At 40.9% G+C, this 25,642-nt stretch overlaps 2 protein-coding genes across 2 annotated transcripts; one reads left to right on the forward strand and one right to left on the reverse strand.

Annotated features, from left to right (window-relative positions):
* Positions 1-392: 392 nt before the first annotated feature.
* Positions 393-9,761, reverse strand: LOC148115931 (vomeronasal type-2 receptor 26-like). The gene is made up of 4 exons (XM_087885302.1): positions 9,453-9,761; positions 6,387-7,181; positions 3,966-4,178; positions 393-527 (listed from the first exon to the last, which is right to left on the reverse strand). Exons 1-4 carry the CDS (start codon positions 9,759-9,761, stop codon positions 393-395), a joined length of 1,452 nt encoding a protein of 483 aa, XP_087741428.1.
* Positions 9,762-17,785: 8,024 nt separating this feature from the next.
* On the forward strand, positions 17,786-23,739 carry LOC148115932 (vomeronasal type-2 receptor 26-like). The gene is made up of 4 exons (XM_087885303.1): positions 17,786-18,646; positions 18,937-19,719; positions 20,609-20,821; positions 23,605-23,739. The coding sequence occupies exons 1-4, from the start codon at positions 18,287-18,289 to the stop codon at positions 23,737-23,739; spliced, it is 1,491 nt and encodes a 496-aa protein (XP_087741429.1). The 5' UTR covers positions 17,786-18,286.
* Positions 23,740-25,642: the final 1,903 nt, after the last annotated feature.

Genomic DNA, 25,642 nt, shown 5'->3' on the forward strand with positions numbered 1-25,642 from the left:
GGACCAGTGACACCTGCTCAGTAATCCTCAAGGGACAACCTATGTTGAGTGTATTTCAATAATCCTTCCAGATCTAAGACAATTCCTCAAGTCTCAAAAAACTCAAATGTTCCTAGAAAAGTAAATATGGAAGGATAGATCCAAAATAAAAAGTGGAAAAAATATTTTCTCTTGCAATAGTAATGCTTGCTTAATCTGCTACACCTTCTTATCTGTTTCGAGCTTCTCCTTCAAGGTTTTTTTTTTTTTTCTATTCTTAACTTTAGAAATGAAATTGTGTAGTTTGAAAATAAACAAGAAAGCAGTTAACATCAATGTGTCTTTCAACATATAGTTTTAGGAAAATACTCCAGATGGATCTACTTCCAGAAGGATTACCAATTCCTTCAGCATCACCCACCTTCATGAATGGAGATGGTTCCCTCTGGACAAGGAACACAATCATAGCAGCAAACTGGCTCTCCTTCTCGAGTTCGCTTGACAAATCCAGGACGACAATTTTCCACACATTTGGATTGAGGCAGAGACTAAGAAGAAAAAGAAGGAACGCCAAAGAAAATATATTAGAGCTCACTATCCATGGAAACTGGAGGTAGACAGAAAGATTAGCCAAGTAGTCTCTGGGAATCACTGACTCATTCAAAATAGTTGTAGGAAATATAACTAATGGCAGATTCTTAGTTACTGCCATATATAACCATAAAAAGTTACTCCCTTTTTCTTTTGACATCTAAGATTACAATAAAGGAATTTTTTACTTAAGAACATCTGGAGGGAAGGAATCGGTGTTGGGATTCAAATAATTTAACAACCAGTTCTCTGCCCTAATTACTGGCTGAGTGGGCGTGGACGTGGACATGGTGGGCATGGCCAGGGGGTGAGACAGGCAGCACTCGGCTTCCTGCACCCCCCTGGGATCAAAAATAAACCGTGGGAGGATGTGCCACCCCCACGTGCCTAGTTTTAGGCCTAGTAGGCCCTGCAGCCACCTGGGAGCAAAAATGGGCCACAGGAGGGGCCACGTCACACCTCCATGCCCTGTTTTGGGCCTAAGAGGACTCCCTGAAGCTTCCTGGGAGCAAAAATGGGCTGCGTGGGAACTCCTGGAAGGGGCAGGGTGGGAAGGAGTGAGAAGGGGCCAGTCAGCAATTTAACTACCACTTCACCCGAACCGGCCCAAATTGGCTGAATCCCACCACTGGAAGGAATTTAGAAAAATTTAAGCATTAAGTGATAACCTCCTCATGATTGAATTCCTCCATTCTTCATATAGCCAAGGTTTTCTCAATTAAATTGAGAATAAACATTATTGTAACATTATTGTAAAAAAATTATTAAACTCTGATTCTACTTGATCTATTAAAATAGAATAAACTGTGATGAAGAAAGAACCCTCTGACTAAGCAGATCCAAAAAGTTCCCCCCCGAACTACATAAAACATTGCAAAACTGCCCCCCTTTGAAAGTAGACCAAAACCATCTCACAGTTAATAGAGATTAAGAAAAAAATCCTTGAAAGTAGTGCTGTAAATTTTAAAACAGATGTTCTTTGTTTGTCTGTATATTTATTTCTTCAATTTATATGGCTGCCATGCAGAAGTGGTATTCAGCTGGTTCAGACTGGTTTGCCCGAACTGATAGCGGAAATTGTGGGTGGGTTTGGAGGCTCCTTTAGTCCCAGAGAGACTAAAGTTAGGCAACACACAAGATAAACAATTACATTCAAGGGGTTTTCAGATGATGTGCTCTCTAAATTAACTTGCCTCCAGAAGTTGTAAATGCTTCAACGTTGGAAGTTTTTAAGGAGAGGTTGGATAACCATTTGTCTGAAATGGTATAGGGCAGGGGTGTCAAGCTCAAGACCTGCGGGTCAGATGTGGTCAGATCTGGCCCATCCTGGTCTACCCAGTGCGAAGAGGAAACATGCCAGCAGTTTGGGGAGTGGTGTCAAGCTGGCCATGCCCACCCAGTTGGCCACACCCAGCTGGATGACCACAACCACCTGCCCCCCCAGGTCAACAACAGACCTGATGTGGCCCTCAATGAAATTGAGTTTGATACCCCTGGTATAGGGTTTCTTGCCTAAACAGGGGGTTGGACTAGAATAACTCCAAGGTCCCTTCCAATTCTGTTATTCTATTCCATTCTAAATAGCCAATGGCCAAATCCAAGTAGCATTTTCTTTCCAATTCTCTCTCTCTCTCTTTGGATCGAAGTCTTATTTTAGTACTTCAGTTTTCTGGGTCACGGGATATCAGAACAGTCATTGTGATTTCATGTGAACCTTGGACTTCTAGGAGCAAAAAGCCTAGTGCCAGGGGTGGTATTCACTTACTTTCCCTACCAGTGTGCAAATTTGAGCGGACGTGCAATTTGCTGGTGTGCACACCTTCCGCACATGCACCTGGTCTCAAAAAGTGCCTAAATAGGATGGCATAGAGCCGGGGTGGGTGGGTGGGCAGGTGGGCAGGCCCACCCACGATTTCCGCTACCAGTTCAGGCGAACCGGTTCCAACCAGCTAAATACCACCTCTGCCTAGTGCTGTATCCCAGTGGGGTGAAAGAGAGGTAGGGAGAACACTGACCCAATCTGGTTTGTTTAAGAACATCACTGATTATGAGTCTGCCTATTCAGGAAACACTTTTTCCCAACCAGGACAAGATGTAACTTATTTCCCAATGGAACCAAGACCTCCTTCCAATTAAGTTTCACTTTAATCCGATTCAATCCTGAAATCAGGCATTGGTGAACTGAATTGCCTTCTTCTTTGATATTTGATACAAAGAAACCTGAAGCTTTTAGCAACACATTCCACATCTATCTATCTATCTATCTATCTATCTATCTATCTATCTATCTATCTATCTATCTATCTATCTATCTAAACCATATATACATACATACATACAACAAGGAGAAGATTATAATGAAAATAATAATGATGGATGAATTAAACCAGGGGGAAAATATATTAAAAGAGTTATATCTGAAATGGAAGCAGAGGCCTCAGTAAAAATCTTAGAAAATAGGCAGTGGAAGAGAGTAGAGATGGGAGGAATACTTAGATGGGATATCCAAAAAGTAGAAATAGATGGAGACTTAAGAGAGGAATGGGGGAGACAAGCCAAAAAAAAAAAAAGAGCAGCATAGCAATTGAAGTATCAAAGCGGGCAAGAGATGATGGGTAGAGGATTTCTTTTTCTTTATGGCTGCTTTGACTTGTTTCACCTTCCCTTCACCTCTCTCTTTTTAAAGCATAGCAATTAAAATATAAAGCGGGCAAGAGATGATGGAAGGATGATTCCTGCTCCTGATTGCTGTTTTGAACTGCCTTTTGCTACCTCTCCCTCTTTGTGCTCTTTCTCTTTTTTCTTTTCATGTAGGCAGATGATATGAGCCGAGGTGGCGCAGTGGTTAGAGTGCAGTACTGCAGCTACTTTAGCTGACTGCTAGTTCAGCAGATCAGCAGATCAAATCTCACCAGCTCAAGGTTGACTCAGCTTTCCATCCTTCCGAGGTGGGTAAAATGAGGACCCAAATTGTTGGGGGCAATATGCTATTTAGTATACTGTCTTTGGTGTAAGCCACCCAGACTCCTTGGAGAGTGGGCGACATAAAAATATGAATAATAAATAATTAATAAATAAATATGATTAGAAGTTAGGCAGAAAAGAAAGAAAAAGCTTTTGAATAATAGGCTGATACGGTTAAAAACTAGAGTAAGAGATAGAAATAAAGGGAATAGTAATGTATAAATTTTTAGTTGATAAAATGGAAGTGATAATGAGAAATAGATAGCATAATTGAATAATGATAGATTGTAATACAAGATAGATGTGTATTGTAATGGGAATTTCATAAATTGATTGAATATAATGATAATCCTTGATTTGGAAACAAAAATGAAATGGATCTTCAGGACTTGGGAAAACTGAGAAGAGAAAGACATCAACATTTCAACTACCTTGTTGAACAACTTAAGCCGTAAAAGATCATTTTGGTTGATAAGAAGTCTCTGCCTTTCAAAACTCCCCAGAAACTCTTCCATAGGGTCCTCCTTGGATCGAACCAGCAAACTCACAATGCCTAGGTCTGCTGCGATATTTCCATTTTGGTCCATGTAGAACTCAGAGTGGGAGAGATTGCAAAAGTCATTCTTCTCCAGAAAGGGATGGAACTAGAATTGAAACATCCATAAATTTTAGAAGCAGAAACCTTTCTTTCTTATTTCCACGTGGTCTTTTCACATTTGAAACTTTTATTTGTCTAAACGTGCTTAATTAGGAGAACAGGTGTTACCATTATCATCATAAGTAAACAGAACATGTCCCACAAAATTTGTCAATCATATGCTGACAAAATATATATTGAGAAAATATTATTGACAAAATGTGTAAATTGTAGGAAACATTCCAGAGCAGATGACAAATAAATGAGAGAGCAGAAAAAGTGTACTTATAAACTTATTGAAAACAAACATATTGATTACCAGAAAGCAGAGATTGGTCAAGAATAAAGTTGTCAAGCTAATATTCTCCCTATTAGACCAGACAGGAAACATGACCACATGAGCTAATTCAACTTAACCAATTAACATAACTTTATAAATCTGAAAGTAGAAATCTCCCAGTCTCAAAATTTAGGGAGGATACTTTCTGAGTATCTGTCTTCTATTATGCAGCTAGTCTTCTATTTGCATTTCCTCTTTTGCCTATAGAGCCAGCTATGACTCCTATATAACCCCTACATGACCCTATAGGAATCTGATAACAGCCAATAGAATATTAGAGGAACAGGAAGCTCAAATACAAAACCCAGAGAAGGTACAACACACACACCCACTCTCAACTCCATTGTCATCTGCCCAGAACCACAAACCCATGTGGTTCTGCTTCATCAATAAACCATCTTTCCAATCAGTCTCCACGTTTCCAGTGTCTTTCTCCCAGCTTTCAACTGAACCAGATGGATTTTTCTTCCCACATATATATACAGGAATATATACTGTATATATATTATATATAAAATAAAATAAAATAAAATAAAATAAAATAAAATAAAATAAAATAAAATAAAATAAAATAAAATAAAATAAAATAAAATATATTTTAATATATATATATTAAAATATATTAAAAATGCACATATACTTTTAAAATCAGCACTTTTTAATATCAAAGTTTATCTGTCATTATATAGGTGTCAACTTGCAAAGCATCCCTGGCCTGCTCTCGAGTTGCCATAGGCCGGGGGGGATGGGAAACTGGCAAAATGGCACAGCAGCCAAAGACAGATGAACATTTCACGCGTATCTTTCCCAAGGCTGTATCCCAGGGTTACCTACAGCAGCCGGAGGGGAATGACCTCTACAACCTGCAAAATTGGTCCGTTGGCGAATGTGATTGATGACACACTCTGGGGGAGGGAGGAAACAGGGTCATAATTGGAGCATAAATTACGTACGGTCAGAGCTGGCTTCACTTGGGAATGTGCTGACATGAAGCTCCAAATAAAAAACTGGATTTCTTTTGAAGCTTGGCTCGAGACTCATGATTTAATTAGGGCATCCATTGGAACTCTGACATTAGGCTCTTTGGGAAATTATTCCCCAATCAATTAGATTGGCCAAAATTGTTGGCCTTTTGTGTCATAAGTAGGTTGAGATAGTTCCCCTTCTTTGGATTCCTTCTCAAAAGGAACTTAATTTCTTTTTAAGGGTTTTATCAATTGTTCTGTTTTGCTGATCGTTTTTAATTAACGGGGCCAAATCTATATATATTTTTAAATGTGTTTTAATATTTGTATTTGGTGTTTTTATCTGGCTGTTCACCGCCCTGAGTGCTCAGGGAGAAGGGCGGTATACAAATTCAAAAATAAATAAATAAATAAATAAATAAATAATTTTGATGGTTCCTTCTCAAGACTTTGGGTGGGCTGCTGGGAGTTCGCAGGGGTTCAGGAGAACCTCTAGCTAAGATTCTGTGCTGTTCGGAGACCCTCCATATCCCATTCCTGGTCCCGCCCCACCTGCCCCATGCCTCCCAGGAGTCCCAGGAGTCCCCATGTGGCCTGTTTTGGATGCAGGTAAGTGCAGGGTGTGCACGGAGGCTTGAGGAGGGTGAAAAACTGGCCTACTGGAAGTTCAGGAACACCAGAAACAAGCCCATTTCTGGCCTCCAGAGGGCCTCTGGAGCCTGGGGAGGCCATTTTCGCCCTCCTGGAGGCTCAAGGAAAGCCTCCGGAGCCCAGGGAGGGCAAAAATGCCCCCCCACCATGGTGCAGGAGGCTGGCTAGGCCATGCCCACCATGGCCACAGCCAGCCAGCAACCGGGCAGAGAACCCCTTGCTAAAATTTTTGAAGCCCACCCCTGCTCAAGTGCCACACCTGCCATGGCTGCAGCTTTAGAGCCTCCAACCTCTCTTTACCCTCTTTCTTTGTCCTCCTGGACCTGGAGGAATATGCAGCATTCAAAGCATGAGCCACAGTCTTAATGAAATTGTAAAGGTCATATTCGACTGTGAGCCGGATCTTGTTCTCTTTATCTTGGGTCTCCAGGGGTGCTTTCTGGCTGCATCTCCTCCGACCTTTGACAGAAGAGACATGCTTGGAGAAAGAACAGTGAAAAGACTGATCGGCAAACCGGGGATCTACAAAGAAATAAGGTTCAAAGGCATCATCCAGTAGCTTTTCTTTTGCCAGGAAAACAAAGTTCCAAATACTATGAATGTATTTGAGAAGTTTGTGCTTTTTTATTGAATACAATCCCAAAGTTGTGGTGATCCAGACTTTCCCTTCAATGGGTCCTGGCAAACTTTCAAGAGTTAAATGGAAAGGAAGAATTCTTTCAAAAATGGAAACATATTCTATGAAGTGAACAAAGACATTGACTTGTCTCCATTTAGAGAAGGCATCCTTGAGGAGTGCTGTATGTCCAGCTTTTGAGAATTGTTGTGATATAACAACACAAATTCCATTCCTGACAAGCATAGAAGTGAAAGTCCTCATGAAATTCTCTCCCTTCTCTGTGTCTGAAGCAAAGAGACCAATCATGGTCCATCTGAAATGGAGGAGCAGTTGGACAATTGCTGGGTAATGGATTCCTTCTTTGGGGAGTATCCGATGGAAAAAAGGGAATTGATTTTTATCACTTAGAGCATCTAAACCAATTTTATCACTGATCTGAAAAGGAATGAAGATTGCTGTGTTGTATTTGGGGTCAGTTCAAATCCAAAACGTAAGATTTTAATAAATCCAACTATGGTTCTGATGAATAGATTAAAATAGATGGCTGATTAGACATTGTTTAAAACATTAAACACATAATATTAACAAGACGGTATATAATAGTGGAATACTAGAAATAAATTAAGTCAAAAATACAATAAAAATGCAAATCATATATCTGCATCACCCTACATTTTGACACATGAATAGATTTCAACTGAAAAATTGTGTTCCAATAAAGGGCCATATTATATGTATTTTTTGAGGATTGTTATATTTTTCCTTGCTTCTATATTCCAAATATATCCCTTTGGGAAGCAATCTTTTCACCTTATTCTCCAGTTGTACAAGAGATTGGAATATTACAGCTCTTAATATAATTTGTCAGCTCTACAAGCCAAGATATTTTAAAACTGATTTTTTTCTCCTCTAATACAATTTTGGGACCATAGCTTTGTAACAGTGACTGCATGTCACTGAATAAATCATGTAAATGCCTAATTAAGTGCTCGGGGCAGCAGCAGAAATACTTTCATAGAATAGAATAGAATAGAATAGAATAGAATAGAATAGAGTAGAGTAGAGTAGAGTAGAGTAGAGTAGAGTAGAGTAGAGTAGAGTAGAGTAGAGTAGAGTAGAGTAGAGTAGAGTAGAGTAGAAGAGAAGAGAAGAGAAGAGAAGAGAAGAGAAGAGAAGAGAAGAGAATTTTTTATTGGCCAAGTGTAATTGGACACACAAGGAATTTGTCTTTGGTGCATATGCTCTCAGTGTATATAAAAGAAAAGATACATTCATCAAGAATCATAAGGTACAACACTTAATGATAGTCATAGGGTACAAATAAGCAATCAAATCTTATTAGGAAACAATCAATATAAAACGCAAGGATGCAAGCAACAAGCCTGAGTGGCGTAGGAGGCTAATGCCTCCTAAGGAAGCATTTAACATCCAGCTGCCTGCAATTACTGCAAGTTCAATTCTCCCCAGGCTCAAGGTCGACTCAGCCTTCCATCCTTTCTAAGGTGGGTAAATTGAGGACCCAGTTTGTGGGGGCAATAAGCTGACTTTATATAAATATACAAAAGTATGAAGGCTATTGCTTAACGCATTGTAAGCCGCCCTGAGTCTCCGGAGAAGGGCGGCATATAAATCAAATTAAAAAAAAAAAGTTACAGTCATAAAGTCATAAGTGGAAGATGGGTGATGGGAACAATGAGAAGATTAATAGTAGTGTAGAGTTAGTACACAGTTTGACAGTGTTGATGGAATTATTTGTTTAGCAGAGTGATAACATTCGGGAAAAAACTGTTCTTGTATCTAGTTGTTCTGGTGTGCAGTGCTCCATATCATCCACCTCCAAGAAACTTTTCAGATGGTCCAATTGGATTTATTCTAATAGTGTTATTTGTTTGAAGCCACAAACATCAGTTAGATATAAGAATATGACAGCCCACAACCCATTAGATGTCAAGGTCCTCTTCGAACACAATGGACAAACATCATCATTTCTCTGTCTATCCACACTCAACTCTACTCAAGAGGACCTTAGCATTTATTTCAGCCTGGATATTGCAGGTATTATTTATATATTATTTACATGTCTAAATCAACCTTCCAATATCCACCATTTGGGGATATTTGTTGAGTAGTTTAGCAGATAAATGTCCTCTCCGGAGTCTCTATTGGTCTTCAAGGCTTTTATGATAAATTTTATTATGAATATAGTAGGGTAAAAAGTAGTTGACATGTTGGCTTACTATGCTTGTATTGTTTTTAATAAAGTGGTTAATTAATGCTAGGTTACTATGAGTCTATATATGTTTTATCAATGGTAGATAAGTTAATCTACCAGGACTTGTTTCATGAATATAGAATTTGTTCAGAAGTGAAAATATCATTATTTTGGCTAAGATCATGTACACAATGTGAGTTTTCCATCACTGTGGAACCTTCCTATTGTATAGAAGATGCTTTGATTAAATACAGAGCCTTCCCTCACTTTCACAAGTTTGCAGCAGAAGGTCCCAAAGCTATTAGCTTGATGCCATGAGTGGATATTTCTGCTTTGATCTTTGCTCCCTCTCAATATTATCTCAATCCCCAGCCATGAAAGCAACAATGGCCATAATGAAAAGCAGCTCTCGAATTCTATAGAGAAAATATAGTTGGATCTATTGCTCAAACACTATCACCCTACTCACTTTATCCAGATAGGGGAACACAAACCTGTGAAACTTTGTAGGTGCCTACTAATGTTGACATCTGGATGGAGATGTCCCTGTCAGCTCCATCAGCAAGTGCCAATAGGTTGTCCTTCCTTCCACAGCTGTAGTTGGGAACATTGGCTTCTCCAGTTGAAAGCATGTCCAGCAAGGCATCTGAAGTGCCAAGTTCACTCAAATAGTTGTCATGGATGTTGTAACCAAGTGTGAGATTGTGTAAGAGCTGGTGATTTTTGTTGACCACTTCAATAATGAAAATAAAGCGTAGTATTCTTGCCTTATTATAAGGTAAGCTAGTATAAAAATATTTCATGTTAATTTCAGCATCATCAACATCAATAACAGAATACTTTTTTTAGTTGAATTCTCTTTTTTGCCACAAGCCTACTGAGTCTTAAGCTGCTATGGATCCAAAGTCAGAGGCAAATGTTAGTCACCCATCACATTTAATATTTGTGATTAAAAAAAAAAATTATATACTGCTTCATAGTGCTTTTTACAGCCCTCTCTAAGTGGTTTACAGAGTCAGCATATTGCCCCCAACAATCTGGGTCCTCATTTTACCCACCTCGGAAGGATGGAAGGCTGAGTCAACCTTGGTGAGATTCGAACTGCCAAATTGCAGTCAGCTGGCAGTCAGCAGAAGTAGCCTTCAGTACTACACTCTAACCACTGCAGCACCTCGGCTCTTGTTGAGAAGATGTTGAGAAGATGAGATGCAGATAGTCCCTCCACCAGAGTTAAAATTGCAAATACACTATAATATGTAGCAATATTAATTTTTATCAGCCCAGTAATTTGTTCCAAAATAATTCATTCAGTAAAAAAGAACCATCATAAAAGGAAGATATTTCATAAGTGCCCCTAAAAAGCCATTTATCAAACTAGTCACTCTCCATTCCTATAAGGAGCACACATTAAATATTAACGAGCAGCAAAAAAAAATTGGAAATAAGTGGGGCAGGGGAAGCTACAACAATCACCATTATAAATAAAAGTCAATATTCAAGTCATGAATTCAGGATTGGATGAGGAGAGGAAAGAAATGTGGAATTCTTTCATGGATTTTTTTTTCTGACCCATCTTTAGATTTGAGTCTCTTCCACAAAATGATACAAAAGAGAGAAGCCATGGAAATTAAAACAATTCAAGTAATTTGTCAGATCGTGGAAGAACAATAAGAACTGCAAATGGAAAGAATGCAACATCTCCACACTGAATAACTTACATGCGAGACTGACTAGGAGGAGTCATGTTGAAGCTCAACTTTGTATGTGATATTGTTGATGCTCTAGTGATTATACTAATGTGATGGTCTCCTGGTCTGTAATAACTCCATGGTTTTTCTCCATCCTGATGCTCGAAATTCAGAGGACACTTCGATCTAAGGTTCCCAGAGACTGGCTGTAACACTAGCAACTGCAGAATCAGAAGCAGCAGGTTCATAATTCAGGGGATTGAATCAATCCCCTTCCTGTTTCTAAAGAAGGATGAGAAGAATTCAAAGCACTCTCACGAGATATAAATTCTAGTCGCTTTCCTGACTGAGACAGAGACAAACCGAGCTTCATATAGAAATTAGAGGAAGGTTCATTGAAGAGCAGAGTCCCTGCCTGTCTCAAAATGTCTGCCACAAAGAGGGTGACTGGTGGCATTTATCTTTTACTGATAGAAGATCTCTTCAATGTTGCTTCAGTCTGATATTTACATCCAGGGCACTCACGAGAGAAGTAGCAGAAGATGTTTCAGTGGGATGATGGGGATGGGGATAATTTAAGAGTAAGAGGCAATTTGTCCTCTGGGGTTTCTGAACGTCTTCCAGATCTCTATGTTCAGAGGGATAACTGAAGAAAAGCATGTCAATGAGAAATCACAGATAAACCCCCTGGGGACACTCTTCTATAGTGGTTGTCTTCCTTTCTGTCAGTACATGTCCAGAAAGTGATGCTGGGGGAAGATACTTCAACACCCGGGAAATTGACTTCTGTTGTCCTCCATTGCGGTATATTGTCTTCAGAGACTGCTGAGGAAAGTCATTTAGAACTATGGAGTTTGGTTCCAATCTAGGTTGTTGACACTTAACTCTAATGCTCCCTGTCCTCCTAATACCAAGGAAGCAATCTGTAGTCATGAACCTTGCCTAATATTAGGAGTATGTCCTCTTTGGGATTTTCCATTCTATGAAATCTCCATATATTAATCCTAAATTGGAGCTGATTTTAACATTCCTGCTGGGGAGAGCCACCCAGAGCTATAGACTGTGGTGACACTCTAGGTTGGTAACAATTAACACTAGGGCTTCTTTCTTTTTTTTTAATGCTATGGAAACAATCAGCACACGTGAACCCAGTCTAATGTTTAGAGTAGGGCTTGTTTGTCATTTTATCTCTGGGTATTAATCCTAAATTGGTGCTGATTTTAAAATTCCTTGTGTCCAAAGTGAAATTTCCTTTCCCATCTGTTCTAGAAATGTAAACTTTTGGATGAGAGCTGACTAAGAAAGTGACAGCCTTTGGACTGTATTGTGGTTAAATAGGGAGATAGTTCCCCTTCGTGGATTACTGCCTTGTCGTGGCAAAGGGGCTTGTGTAGCTCAATGAAGCTATGAGCTATGCCATGCAAGATGGACAGGTCATAGCAGAGAGTTCTGGCAAAACATGATCCACTGGAGAAGGAAATGGCAACCCTCTACAGTATCTTTGCCATGAGAACCCCATGGATAGTACCAAAAGGCAAAAAGATATGACGCTGGAAAATGAACCCCTCAGGTCAGAAGGTGTCCAATATGCTACTGGGGAAGAGCAGAGGGCTAGTACTAGTAGCGCCAGAAAGAGGGAAGCAACTGGGGCAAAGCTGAAAGGATGCTCAACTGTGGATGCATCTGGTGGTGAAAGGAAAGTCCGATACTGTAAAGATTGAGGGCAAAAGAAGACGGGAACAACAGAGAATGAAGTGGCTCGATGGAGTCACTGAAGCAGTAGGTATGAGCTTAAATGGACTCCAGAGGATGGCAGAAGACAGGAAGGCCTGGAGGAATTATTGTCTATAGGGTTGCAATGGGTCGGACATGACTTCACAACTAACAACAACCAGGGAGAAGGTTAGAGAGCAGAGAGAAATTTTTATTTTTACAGTCTGTGTCTTCCTGTATTAATGTATTATTATTATTATTTTATTATTTGTCGCATTTCTATGCCGCCCAACTCCCAAGGGACTCTGGGCGGCCTACAACAAAGAATAAAACAATGCGAACAATCCCATAAAAAATGTTAAAAAGAAAAACATTAAAACATTAAAAACTTTAAAAACGTTAAAACACATGCACTCCAATTCATGGCTGGGTCTCGCAAGATCATTATAATGAGATCAACAGCCCCAGGCCTGCTGGAAGAGCCAGGTCTTCACCGCTTTGCGGAAGGCCAATAGGGTGGGGGCGGCCTGGACTTCAGGAGGTAATTGGTTCCAGAGAGCTGGGGCAGCCACAGAGAAGGCCCTCCCCCATGGGCCTGCCAGCGGACATTGTTTAGCTGACGGGACCCGGAGGAGACCGACTCTGTGGGATCTTACCAGTCACTGGGAGCTATGTGGTAGAAGGCGGTCTCGAAGATAGCCTGGTCCTGAGCCATATAGGGTTTTAAAGGTAATGACCAACACCTTGAATTGCACCCAGAGACCAATAGGGAGCCAGTGCAACTCGTGGAGAATTGGTGTAATTGGGTGTATCTAGATGCACCCACTATAACTTGCGCAGCTGCATTCTGGACCAACTGTAGTCTCCGAACACTTTTCAAGGGTAGCCCCATGTAGAGCGTGTTGCAATAATCCAACCATGATGTGACAAGGGCATGAGTGACTGTGAGAGCCTCCTGATCCAAGTAGGGTCGCAATTGGTGCACCAGACGAACCTGCGCAAAGGTCCCCCTAGCTACAGCTGTCAGATGTTGTTCCAGTCTCAGCTGTGAGTCTAGAAAGACACCCAAATTGCGAGCCCGTTCTGAGGGGGGCACTTTCTCACTCCCCAGAACCAAGGATGGACAATCGACATAGTCTTTAGGGGGCAATACCCAGAGCCATTCGGTCTTGTCTGGGTTAAGTCTGAGCCTGTTGACTCCCATCCATATCCTCACAGCCTCCAGGCACCGGCACATCACATCTGCCTCACTGAACTGATGAGGGGTGGCGATATACAGCTGGGTATCATCAGCATATTGCTGATATCCCACCCCGTGTCGTCGGATGATTTCACCCAGTGGTTTCATGTAGATGTTAAATAGGAGGGGAGAGAGGACCGAGCCCCGAGGCACCCCCAGACGAGGGGCCTAGGGGTTGACCTCTGTCCTCCTACTAGCACTGACTGTGATCGACCAGAGAGATAGGAGGTGAACATGGTGCCTCCCACTCCTAGCTCCCTTAGTTGCCCTAGAAGGATACCATGGTCAATGATATCAAAAGCCGCTGAGAGGCCAAGTAGCACCAAGATAGAGGAATGACCCCTGTCTCAGGCTCACCAGAAATCATCCATCAGCATGACCAAGGCAGTTTCCGTGCTATAGCCAGGTCTAAAACTGGACTGAAAAGGGTCCAGATAATCCAGATAATGTAGATAATTAAAGAGCAGATAATTTTTCCCTTAGCATTCCATACTTTCCATATTCATGTAAGATCTTTTAAAATCTTATCTTTCTTAGTTACAGTGGGCTGTGAAGTCTGCAGCTGAAACCATGGAGGTGCCAACAGCATGGTGAATGGCACATCTGATTTCTGGACACATCTACCTAGAATCTGGTTTGGGGTGAACATGGTAGCCCTTCTTATGGTTGAGTGGATGAAGTTAGTGTTTTCAGGCCATTTTTCAGGCCTTTTTCAGGCCATTTTTCAGGCTGTTTTCAGGCCATTTTTCAGGCCATTTTTCAGGCTGTTTTCAGGCCATTTTTCAGGCTGTTTTCGGGCTGTTTTCAGGCCATTTTTCAGGCTGTTTTCAGGCCATTTTTCAGGCCTTTTTCAGGCCATTTTTCGGGCTGTTTTCAGGCCATTTTCAGGCTGTTTTCAAGCCATTTTTCAGGCTGTTTTCAGGCCATTTTTCAGGCCTTTTTCAGGCCATTTTTCAGGCTGTTTTCAGGCCGTTTTCAGGTCCTCTTTCAGGCTGTTTTCAGGCCATTTTTCAGGCTGTTTTCAGGCCATTTTTCAGGCCTTTTTCAGGCCATTTTTCAGGCTGTTTTCAGGCCGTTTTCAGGTCCTCTTTCAGGCTGTTTTCAGGCCATTTTTCAGGCCTTTTTCAGGCCTTTTTTGGGCTGTTTTCAGGCCATTTTTCAGGCTGTTTTCAGGCCATTTTTCAGGCCTTTTTCAGGCCATTTTTCCAGGCTGTTTTTATGCCATTTTTCAGGCTGTTTTAAAGACATTTTTCAGGCTGTTTTAAAGACATTTTTCAGACCTTTTTCAGGCCATTTTTCAGGCCTTTTTCAGGCCATTTTTCAGGCTGTTTTCAGGCCATTTTTCAGGCTGTTTTCAGGCCATTTTTCAAGCTGTTTTCAAGACATTTTTCAGGCTGTTTTCAGGCCATTTTTCAAGCTGTTTTCAGGCTGTTTTTCAGGCCGTTTTCAGGCCATTTTCCATTGCTTATCACATGCACCTCAAATAATTATATGGAAGGTTTTGCTATTAGAAAAGCAGATGTCAGTGCAGTAGTCAAAGATTTTAAAAAAAACTTAATCCACACAAGAATATACATAAATACACAGGGAACACAGGGACTCCAAACTGCACCATTGAAACACTTGGTGGTCTTGGTGGGGGGAGGATTCAAACAAGCTTCAGAGATGGGAAGTCCAAATGGGCCCCACACCATCAAAGCCATTCACACAAGCAGAATGAGGGACACCAGGTCCCACTTAACCAGTGGTAGGATTCAAATTTTTTTACTACCGGTTCAGTGGGCGTGGCTTAGTGGGCATAGCATAGCTTGGTGGGCATTGCAGGGGAAGGATACTGTAAAATTCCCTCCCCACTCCAGGGGAAAGATACTACAAAATCCCCATTTCCTCCCGATCAGCTGGGACTAGGGAGGCAGAGAATAGATGGGGGCGGGGCCAGTCAGAGGCAATGTGTACTGGTTCTCCGAACTACTCAACATTTCCACTACCAGAATTGGTCAGAACCTGCTGGAACCCACCTCTGCACTTAACTAGTGGCAAGACATCAAGTCACACCATCCATTATGCTATGGGCACTGCCACTATTATAGGTACAGAGCTCACGGCCCGCTGTTTATTTAATAAACTAATAAAATTCAAAATAAAAAGTCTCTCAATGTTAATATAGAAAGATAAGACATACAGTATCAAGGGAAATTAAAAAAAAAACCACCACTCTACGACTTTCTCCTACTTACTCAATCCACCACATTGTAGGCGGTGCCACCCTCTCAGCTGCAGACCTCACCATCCAATGTTTATTTACAAAACTAAGAATCTTCAAAATATAAAAGTTCTCTGTGTTTTACATCAATAAGGAAAGAAAACACAATCAGTGACGAGAAAAAAAAAACGCTATCCACTCTAGAGACCATGACGAAGGACAGCAGAAGTCATTATCTGGGTATTGAACTACTGTATTTTTGGGAGTATAAGACACACCTTTTTCCCACAAAAAAGAGGGTGAAAATCTGGGTGCGTCTTATACTTCGCATGTAGCCCCTCCCAGCTTCTCAACTGAGGTTTCAGAGGCTGAAAAAAAGCATCAGAAATGAAGCTTCAAAAAAGAAGCCCCAAACAGAGCTTCAGAGCTTCAGAGGCTTTTATTCGGAAGTTCTGTTTCAGAGACTTTCAGAGGCAGGAAAAAGTTTCAGAAGTTTCAGAGGCAGAAAAAAAAGCAAAAAAAAAAAAAAAAAAAAGCAAGGCACAGAGCTCACAACCAAGGAACCTGTTGCTAAACTTCACCTCTGGGAACAGCTGATTGGGGGTATTCCGGGAAGCCAATCCACTCTCCAATCAGCTTTTTTCTTATTTTCCTCCCCAAAAACTAAGGTGCATCTTATACTCTGAAAAATACAGTAATTTTCTCCAGCATCACTTTCTGCACATGTCCTGGCAGAAAGGACCACAATTACTACATAACATGTAGTAATTGATACCTTCGAGACCGTCTTCTGCCACCAGTAGCCTCCCACCGGCCAGTTCGCTCCCACAGAGAGGGTCTCCTCAGGGTGCCATCGGCCAAATTATGTCGGCTGGCGACACCCAGGGGGCGGGCCTTCTCTGTGGGAGCCCCTGCCCTTTGGAATGATCTGCCCCCAGAAATTCGTAAAATCTTTGATCTCCGTGTGTTTCGCTGTGCCCTCAAAACCATGTTGTTCCGCCAGGCTGGGCTATCAATGTAAAGATTTTAATTGGTTTTAAATGGGATTTTAAATTTGGGTTTTTATAAATTGGGCCTATTATTTAATAATTTTAATTATTTTTAAATTTTGTCTGTCTTTGTGTTTTTAATTAGGCTGTACACCGCCCTGAGTCCTTCGGGAGAAGGGCGGTATAGAAATAAAATTAATAAATAAAAAATAAATAACAGTGCCCCCAGGGGTATATCTGTGATTTTTAGACTAACATATATTTAACCAGCTGCCTGTTTGCACATGAAGCTCTGGAACGACTTCTGGATCCTAAGGGAATAATTTGCTTCTCATTGTAATTATCACAATCCCGGTCTCTGCAACCTCTTTTGCTACTCCTCCTCCAGTTGACTACCTTTGGTGGAAACATCAGACTAAAGCAACATGGAAGGGATCTTGCATGAGAAAAGAATAAATGTAGTGAGCAATGCCCTTTGTGCTGCATGTTCTGAGACAGTCAGTGTCTGTGCTCTTACATGTCTCTTTCTCTTTTTTCCAAACGAAGCTTGGTTTATCTATGTCAGAATCCAAAGAGCACTGCTATTCCATCTTTCCATTTCCATACAAGTGCTTTAATCTTTCTAACTCTTCCTGTTATTTTTCTCCGAAAACAGGAAAGGAATTGATTCAGCCCCACGAATTATGGTCATCCTTCATCTGTTTCTGATGCTGCTAATGTTGCAGCCAGTCTCTGGGAAGCTTAGAATGAAGTGCCTACTCAGTCTGGAGAGCAAAGATGGAAAGAAACCATGGAGCTACTATAGGCCAGGAGACCATCTCATTAGTATGATCATCAGTGCAACAAGAATATTGCATGTAACATTGACTTTCAATACGGCTCCTTCTAGTCTGTCTCAGTCGTAAGTCATTGAGTGGGATACAATTGCATTCCACCCATTGCAGTTCTAACACTCTTCTTTTCTCCTTTCTTTTTAATTCATTTCTATGTTTCAAGTGTATTTCTAATTTTTGAATCTTCCCTCTTTTTTTTTTGTCTTATTTTGTGGAAAGAGACATGAATCCTAATATGCGGCATTAAAAAAGCTGAAAAAGTTCAGATTTTTTTTCTTCTTGTCTAAAGCTGAAGTTCACCACTTGACTCCTGATTTTTGTTTCCACATATTTATAACTACTCATTTATATTCAATGTCTAATCCTCATAGGAATTGATGACATTTTTTAGAATTGCTTTGCTGAGTCACTTATCAAAATTTCTCTTCCTATTATGGTGGTTCTCCCTGAATAATTGAATTATTTTGCAAGCCACTTACTGGGCTGATGTAAATTAATACTGCTATGAATAATGATATATATCTGATTCTTAAAAATGGTGAAGGACTATCTCTATCTCATCTTCCCAATACTCATGAATATTGAGTGCTGATGGGTGACTATCATTTGCTTCTGATTTTAAAATCAATATTGGATTAAGATTTAATAGGCTTTGGAGACAAATGGAAATAAAATTAAGTATTTTGTTGTTGTTGTTGATGATGATGATAACATTAATATTATTTTACAGTAGTTTACCTTTTGATCAGTCAAGAATCATACGCTTCATTTTTGCCATTCAAGAGATCAATAAAAAATCTCAGCTCCTGCACAATCTCACACTTGGCTACAACATCCATGACAACTCTTTGAGCACCATCAGCACTTCAGATGCCTTGCTGGACATGCTCTCAACTGGAGAAGCCAATGTTCCTAACTACAGCTGTGGAAGGAAGGACAACCTTTTGGCTCTTCTGGATGGAGCTGATAGTGATGTCTCCATCCAGATGTCAACAGTAGTAGCTACCTACAAAGTTCCACAAGTTTGTTTTGTCTTTTTCTATCTATTCATATGTGTATCTGGTAGCAGTAAATTGTAGGGGTAATACAGAAATATAATTTGCATTCTTCTTTTTCTTGCTTAATTTGATTCTTTTATTTTTTTTATATGTGGTCTTGTTAATATTTTCTGTTTTATATTTTGAATGGCTAATGATTATTTAAAGATAAATTACTCTAGTATGAGCTCAAGAATCAAGATTTATATATTAAAATAAGTTTTTGATCTTGATCTAACTCCAATATAACCAAACATTCTTCATTGTGTTTTCAGATAAGCAGTAGAATGTCTTCAGCAGATCTGAGTGATAAAAGTCAATTTCCCTTTTTCTATCGTATGTTCACCAAATTAGGGTTCCATTATCCAAGAATTGTCCAACTGCTCCTCCATTTCAGATGGAACTTGATTGGTCTCTTTGCTTCAGACACAGAGGAAGGAGAGCATTTCTTGAGGACATTTACTCCTACGCTTTTCAGGAATGGAATTTGTGTTGTTATATCACAACTATTCTCAACAAATAAACATATAGAATCCCTCAGGAATGCCATCTCTAAGTGGAGACAAGTCAATGTCTTTGTTCACTATATGGAATATGTTCCACTTTTGGACAGAATTATCCCTGTCTATTTAATAATTGAATGTTTCTCAGGACCCATTAAAGGGAAAGTCTGGATCATCGCAGTCTTGGGGCAATATCAGATGGAAAAGCACAGACTTTTCAAATATGTCCATAGTGTTTGGACCTTTAATTTTCAGGGGAAAAAAAGGCCAAAAGATTATGACTTTGAACCCAATCTGTTTGTGGAACGCCACTCGGAACATAAAAACTTTAAATGTTCTTTTTCAAAGCAGGTCTTTTCTGTCAAAGGCCGGAGAAGATGCACCCAGAAAGGGCCATTGGAGACCCAAAAGAAAAGGAACAGGATCTGGATCCAAAATGAGCACCATGTATACGCTCTCATTAAGACTCTGGTCCATACCTTGAATGCTGCATATTCCTCCAGACTCAGGTGGAGAAGGAAGATATTGGGAGCTCCAAGGCTGCAGCCATGGCAGGTATGGTGTTCCAATGAGGATCCATCAAATTTAGTTCTGTTTGAGAAGGAATCTACAGGAGAGGTTATGCAACCATCTTATTCACAGTAGAGGATCAGATTGTTAGATAATGTCATCAATGCAATGAACATGAATTTGGACAAACTCTGGAGGATGGGAGAGGGGGGACTGGCATGTTCTTGTCCATGTAGTCACAACATAGTAACTGAACAACAAAAACATATATTTTGGCAATCAAAAATCAGAGAAAAAGAAGATTCTGAGTATTTTGTGACATCGGAACTCTTTTTTACAAATGGTTAGTTGATACATACAGAGGCCAGATGGATGGATTTATGTGAAAATATGAATTATATGAGAAAGAAAAATTGATTAGTAAACATTTTGATGCTTATATAATTGATGTCAATATGGAAGGTAGTATACTTTATAACAATGATTGATAGTATCTACTATATGTTTGTATGTTGATATGATCATAATGATTATGAGGATGTTTAAATTTTAACACTTTGCTAACCTAGAACACACACTGTTCAATTTAGAAATGAAATTTGTGATATAAAAAGAACTATTTTTTTTTAAAAAAATGCAACAAACATGAATTTGGACAAACTCTGGAGGATGGGGAGGACTGGTATGTTCTTGTCCATGTCGTCACAGTTTAGCAACTGAACAACAAAAACATATATTTTGTCAATATATGATTGAAAATTTTTGCTGTATCTTTATTTCTCATTTTTAAAGATAGTAGAAAAACTTGTTCTTTCATCTTCAAGTTGGACAACTGAAGAAGAAAGATTCCAATTTGAAAAGAGATAAGAAAGTAAATTTATAAAAAATATAAAAAATATTTTTTAAAAAATATTCCTGATTATTTCCATTCCAGTTTCATCCATTCCTGGAGAAGAATGAATTTTACAATTTTTCCTGGAAGGATCTCTACTTAGACAAAAATGGAGATATTACAGCAGACCCAAAAATCATAAGCTGGGTGATTCTCCCCAACAAAGATCCCATCACAGTGCAACTGGGAAGTTTTGAAAGAGAGAGACTTATTATCAGTCAAGACGCTCTTTCACAGCTAAAGTTGCTCAGCAAGGTGGGCAAAATATTGGTATCTCTTCAATGTTTTCAAAAGACTTAGGGTCCATTTCTCCTCAAGAAGCCATCCCTGGATCCGGCAATATTGGCCAACTATCGTCCTGTCTCCAACCTTCGCTTCATGGCGAAGGTTGTTGAGAGTGTGGTCGCGCGACAGTTTCCACAATTCCTGGAGGAAACATCTTATCTAGATCCATTCCAGTCGGGTTTCAGGTCTGGGCACAGCACGGAAACGGCATTGGTCACGTTGGTTGATGATCTCTGGAGGGCTCGGGACAGGGGTTGCTCCTCTGTTCTGGTCCTGTTAGACCTCTCAGCGGCTTTTGATACCATCGACCATGGTATCATGCTGCACCGGCTGGAAGAGTTGGGGGTGGGAGGCACTGTATTGCGGTGGTTCTCCTCCTTTCTCTCCGACCGGTCGCAGTTTGTGTTGGCAGGGGGGCAGAGGTCGACCTCGAGGCCTCTCATCTGTGGAGTGCCGCAGGGATCGGTCCTCTCGCCCCTTCTGTTCAACATTTATGTGAAGCCGCTGGGCGAGATCATCCGTGGCTTCGGGGTGAGATACCATCAGTACGCTGATGACACCCAGCTGTACATCTCCACCCCAGGCCACCCCAACGATGCCCTTGAAGTGATGTCTCAGTGCCTGGAGGCTGTGTGGATCTGGATGGGGAGGAACAGGCTCAAGCTCAACCCTTCCAAGACTGAGTGGCTGTGGCTCCCGGCATCCCGATATAGTCAGTTGACTCCATCACTGACTATTGGGGGCGAGTCCTTGGCCCCCACAGAAAGGGCTCGCAATCTGGGAGTCCTCCTGGATATGCAGCTGTCCTTGGAGGAACATCTGACGGCTGTAACCAGGGGGACCTTTTATCAGGTTTGCCTGATTCGCCAGTTGCGGCCCTTTCTTGATCGGGATTCCCTGTGCACAGTCACTCACGCCCTCGTCACCTCTCGCCTTGACTACTGCAATGCTCTCTACATGGGGCTCCCCTTGAGGGGCACCCAGAGGCTCCAGCTGGTCCAGAACGCAGCAGCGCGGGTAGTGATGGGAGCAGCATGGCGCTCCCATGTAACACCGCTCCTGCGCGAGCTGCACTGGCTCCCAGTGGTCTTCCGGGTGCGCTTCAAGGTGTTGGTTATCACCTTTAAAGTGCTCCATGGCATAGGGCCTAGCTATCTTCGAGACCGCCTGCTGCTACCGACGACCTCCCAGCGACCTGTGCGCTCCCACAGAGAGGGCCTCCTCAGGGTGCCATCAGCCAAACAATGTAGGCTGGTGACCCCCAGGGGGAGAGCCTTCTCTGTGGGGGCACCTACCCTCTGGAATCAGCTGCCCCCAGAGATAAGGAGAATCCAAGACCTCAGTGCCTTCCGCCATGCCCTTAAAACCCACTTTTTCCAGCAAGCCGGGCTGGCTTAGGAAGAAATTTTTTAAATTTTTTAAATGTTTAATTGGTTTGTGGTTTTTTAAATTTTGGGCCAAATTTATATAGATTTTAATTGTTTTTAATATTTGTATTTCATGTTTTTAATTCTGGCTGTGCACCGCCCTGAGTCCTCAGGGAGAAGGGCGGTATATAAATTGAAAATAAATAAATAAAAATATGGACCATTTCATCTGTCCTCACTACATTAGTCTGTGTGCAGTTCGACATAGAACTAAACCCACCTATCCTCCAATAAAACAGAACATGTGCGTAGATCTGAATGCTTTATTGAAAGAACAGGATATAGTAAAGCTGGGAAAAATAGGGATACAGACAATGAGAACCAAATACAAGATAGACAGTATTAAGTTGCTGCTGACCATAACAATTAATAAATACAAGCAATTTAAATCTCACCAGTGATGCTCTGTGTGGGGGATGTGGGTTTGTCCTTGAATGACCATGTGCCACAGATTAAGATGGATTCTTCCTTGTGCTTCTCCAAATGCTAAAGGAAATGGAGTCTGGCTTCCCAGCATGCACTTGTTTTGAAAGTGTGGGCTGATGGGTAAAAAGGTTGGGTCAGCTTCAAACAATATACTTAGTAATTGTCTCTCCAGCCACTAGATGGGGCCAGAGCAGAACATCAGTCTATAAAAACCATATGTATGTTGGGGCATATTTGTCCCTCCGGCCACTACATGGGGCTAGAGAGCAACAACAGTATATAAACGTTATATGCTGGGGCATGACAAAGAGATTGTACTATTTTCAAATACAGATATATGAAGAATAGAGAAATGCAAGTTAATACAGTTTAGAATAGAATAGAATAGAATAGAATAGAATAGAATAGAATAGAATAGAATAGAATAGAATAGAATAGAATAGAATAGAATAGAATAGAATAGAATAGAATTCTTTATTGGCCAAGTGTGATTGGACACACAAGAAATTTGTCTTGGTGCATACGCTCTAGATATACATAAAAGAAATGTTCATCAAGAATCATAAGGTACAACACTTAATGATAGTCATAGGGAAAGAACTGTGAGGAAGAACCCACTGGTTATCACTTTATGCTTAAATCTTTTCTTGGCTTCATCCCTCTAGATGTTATCAAATAGAAAATCCATTATTGCAATGTGATACACCAAAAGCAAAAGAGAAGGGGTAAATGAAGAATGTGTGACTGGTTGTACCTCTTAAAATCTGGAATGAGTTGGAGATTTCATATTTACTAAGTGAAGACCAAAAACTACTTGGCTAATGTTTATGTTGACTTCCATTTTCCATGGATGCTAAGTCCTAACATATTTTCTTTGTCATTCCTTGTTATTCTGTTTAGTCTCTGCCCCAGTCCAAATGTGTGGAAAATTGTCCTCCTGGATTTGTCAAACATGCTCGGGAAGAAGAACCGGATTGCTGCTATGACTGTGTCCTTTGTCCGGAAGGGACCATCTCTACTCAGGAAGGTGAGTAACTCTGTAGGGAAGGATACTGGATTTGATCAATGTGCATAATATTAATAATACATTTATGCTTGACTATTTTCAACATGTCCAATTTCTTCCATAATTTGAGATTTAAGAAAAATATCTTGAATGATGAGATAGGAAGTGGTACAGGGGTGGTATTCACTTTTCATTCACAACCGGTTCGCAAATGTGAGCGTGTGTGCGCAGGGCATCAAAAACATGGATAAATGGGATGTGATTACATCTGGGTGGGTGGGCGGAGCCACCCGCAGCCACCACTACTGGTTCACTCAAGCCAGATAGAACCGGTTGAATACCACCACTGAAGTGGTAGAAAGGCATGGTGTTCTGCCCCAGCTACAGACCCCAAAGAACGCAGCACACACAAAGTCTGTATAAACCTTAGTTTACTAAATTAAATCAATTTTTATTTCAAACAAAGGCTGTTAAGTAACTTTCTTAATGGCCTACAAGAATCCAAAGAATAAATAATCGTAATCTTACTATGGTTGGCAGAAAGCCCAGAAGCAATTTGCAGAGAACTAAGGTCAAGACACGAAGGAGAGTGAACAAAGTTGTTCCCTGCAAATTGCCTCAGTTGTCGTCCTTCCTTAAATAGGCTAAGGGAGTGGCCAATTAGCCCCAAGCCTTACTCTCAAGGAGACCTCCTCCTGAGGAGCCACTCCTGCCTTTTGGCAGCTCTGCGCGCCCGTGCATCGAGAAGAGGCTCCTCCTCTTATTCCTCTTCATTTATGGGAGCTTCTGGAGGTTCTGAAGGCCCTGGCTGAATCCCCGCTGCTGGCACCACATCTTCTCAAACCTCCTCATTGTCCGACTCGAGTGCCAGCTGCGCAGGCTGCTGGCAGAGCACCACACCATCCTCCTCATTGTCGGAATCAGCTACTAGTTGCACAGGCGCTGACGGGCCACAACACATGGTGACTTGACAAGATTACTCTTGCCAGAAGAAATCTCTCTTTTCTTTGTCAGTTTGGAAGTGTCCCTCATGTTTGCTTTCTGAGAAACATCTGAATTTTGCTTATTTGTATCCTATGACTATCATTAAGTGTTGTACCTTATGATTCTTGATGAATGTATCTTGCCTTTTTATGCACACTGAGAGCATATCCACCAAAGATAAATTCCTTGTGTGTCCAATCACACTTGGCCAATAAAAAATTCTATTCTATTCTATATATCGAGGGCTTTTCCTGGGACAAAAGATACCCAAAGATTGCTTTAAGATGCTCAGCCAGATAAATGTTTTACATATGTATGCAGGCTGCTATTTACCATTTACTATGGCTTACCTATCTCTCCTTATAAGCTGCCATCCAAAGGTATTTCATGAAATGTGAGAGACTATAAAATAAATATTATTTTCTGTTTTTTCAGATACTGAAAAATGCACTAGGTGCCCAGATGATCAATATCCAAGCGAGAGCAGAGTCCAATGTATCCCCAAAAGAATAACATTCCTGTCCTATGAAGAACATCTGGGCATCATCCTGGTCTCCTTTGCCCTACTCCTGTTCTTAATCACAGGATTCATTTTAATCATATTCATTAAATACCTAGAAACTCCCATTGTCAAAGCCAACAACCGGGACCTCTCCTACATCCTCCTGGTCTCCCTCATGCTCTGCTTTTTGTCCTCCTTTTTTTTCATTGGCCGACCAAGGAAAGCTACCTGCCTTCTCCGACAAACAGTGTTTAGCATTGTGTTTTCAATAGCCGTGTCTTCTGTGTTGGCCAAAACAATCACGGTGGTGCTGGCATTTCTGGCATTAAAACCAGGGAATAAAGTCAGAAAATGGTTGGGGAAGAGCTTGGCCAACTCCATCATCCTTTGCGGTTGTTCTGGTCAAATTTTCATCTCTGCCATATGGTTAATAATTTCTCCTCCAT

The sequence above is a fragment of the Pantherophis guttatus genome, chromosome 2, assembly GCF_059756535.1.
Source record: "Pantherophis guttatus breed Tessera chromosome 2, ASM5975653v1, whole genome shotgun sequence".
Classification (NCBI taxonomy): Eukaryota; Metazoa; Chordata; class Lepidosauria; order Squamata; family Colubridae; genus Pantherophis; species Pantherophis guttatus.

Bases quoted from the DNA above. Each gene is read 5' to 3' on its own strand.
- LOC148115931 (XM_087885302.1), bottom strand. From the start codon at position 9,761: ATGAAATATTTTTATACTAGCTTACCTTATAATAAGGCAAGAATACTA. The intron at 7,182-9,452 runs GTTTGTGTTCCC...ATTCCTTTTCAG, and splicing joins GCACCTACAAAGTTTCACAG to ATCAGTGATAAAATTGGTTT. The intron at 528-3,965 runs GTAGTTGAAATG...TTTTCTTCTTAG, and splicing joins GGCTTAAGTTGTTCAACAAG to TCTCTGCCTCAATCCAAATG.
- LOC148115932 (XM_087885303.1), top strand. From the start codon at position 18,287: ATGGAAATAAAATTAAGTATTTTGTTGTTGTTGTTGATGATGATGATA. The intron at 18,647-18,936 runs GTTTGTTTTGTC...TTGTGTTTTCAG, and splicing joins CTACCTACAAAGTTCCACAA to ATAAGCAGTAGAATGTCTTC. The intron at 19,720-20,608 runs GTATGGTGTTCC...TTTCCATTCCAG, and splicing joins CAAGGCTGCAGCCATGGCAG to TTTCATCCATTCCTGGAGAA.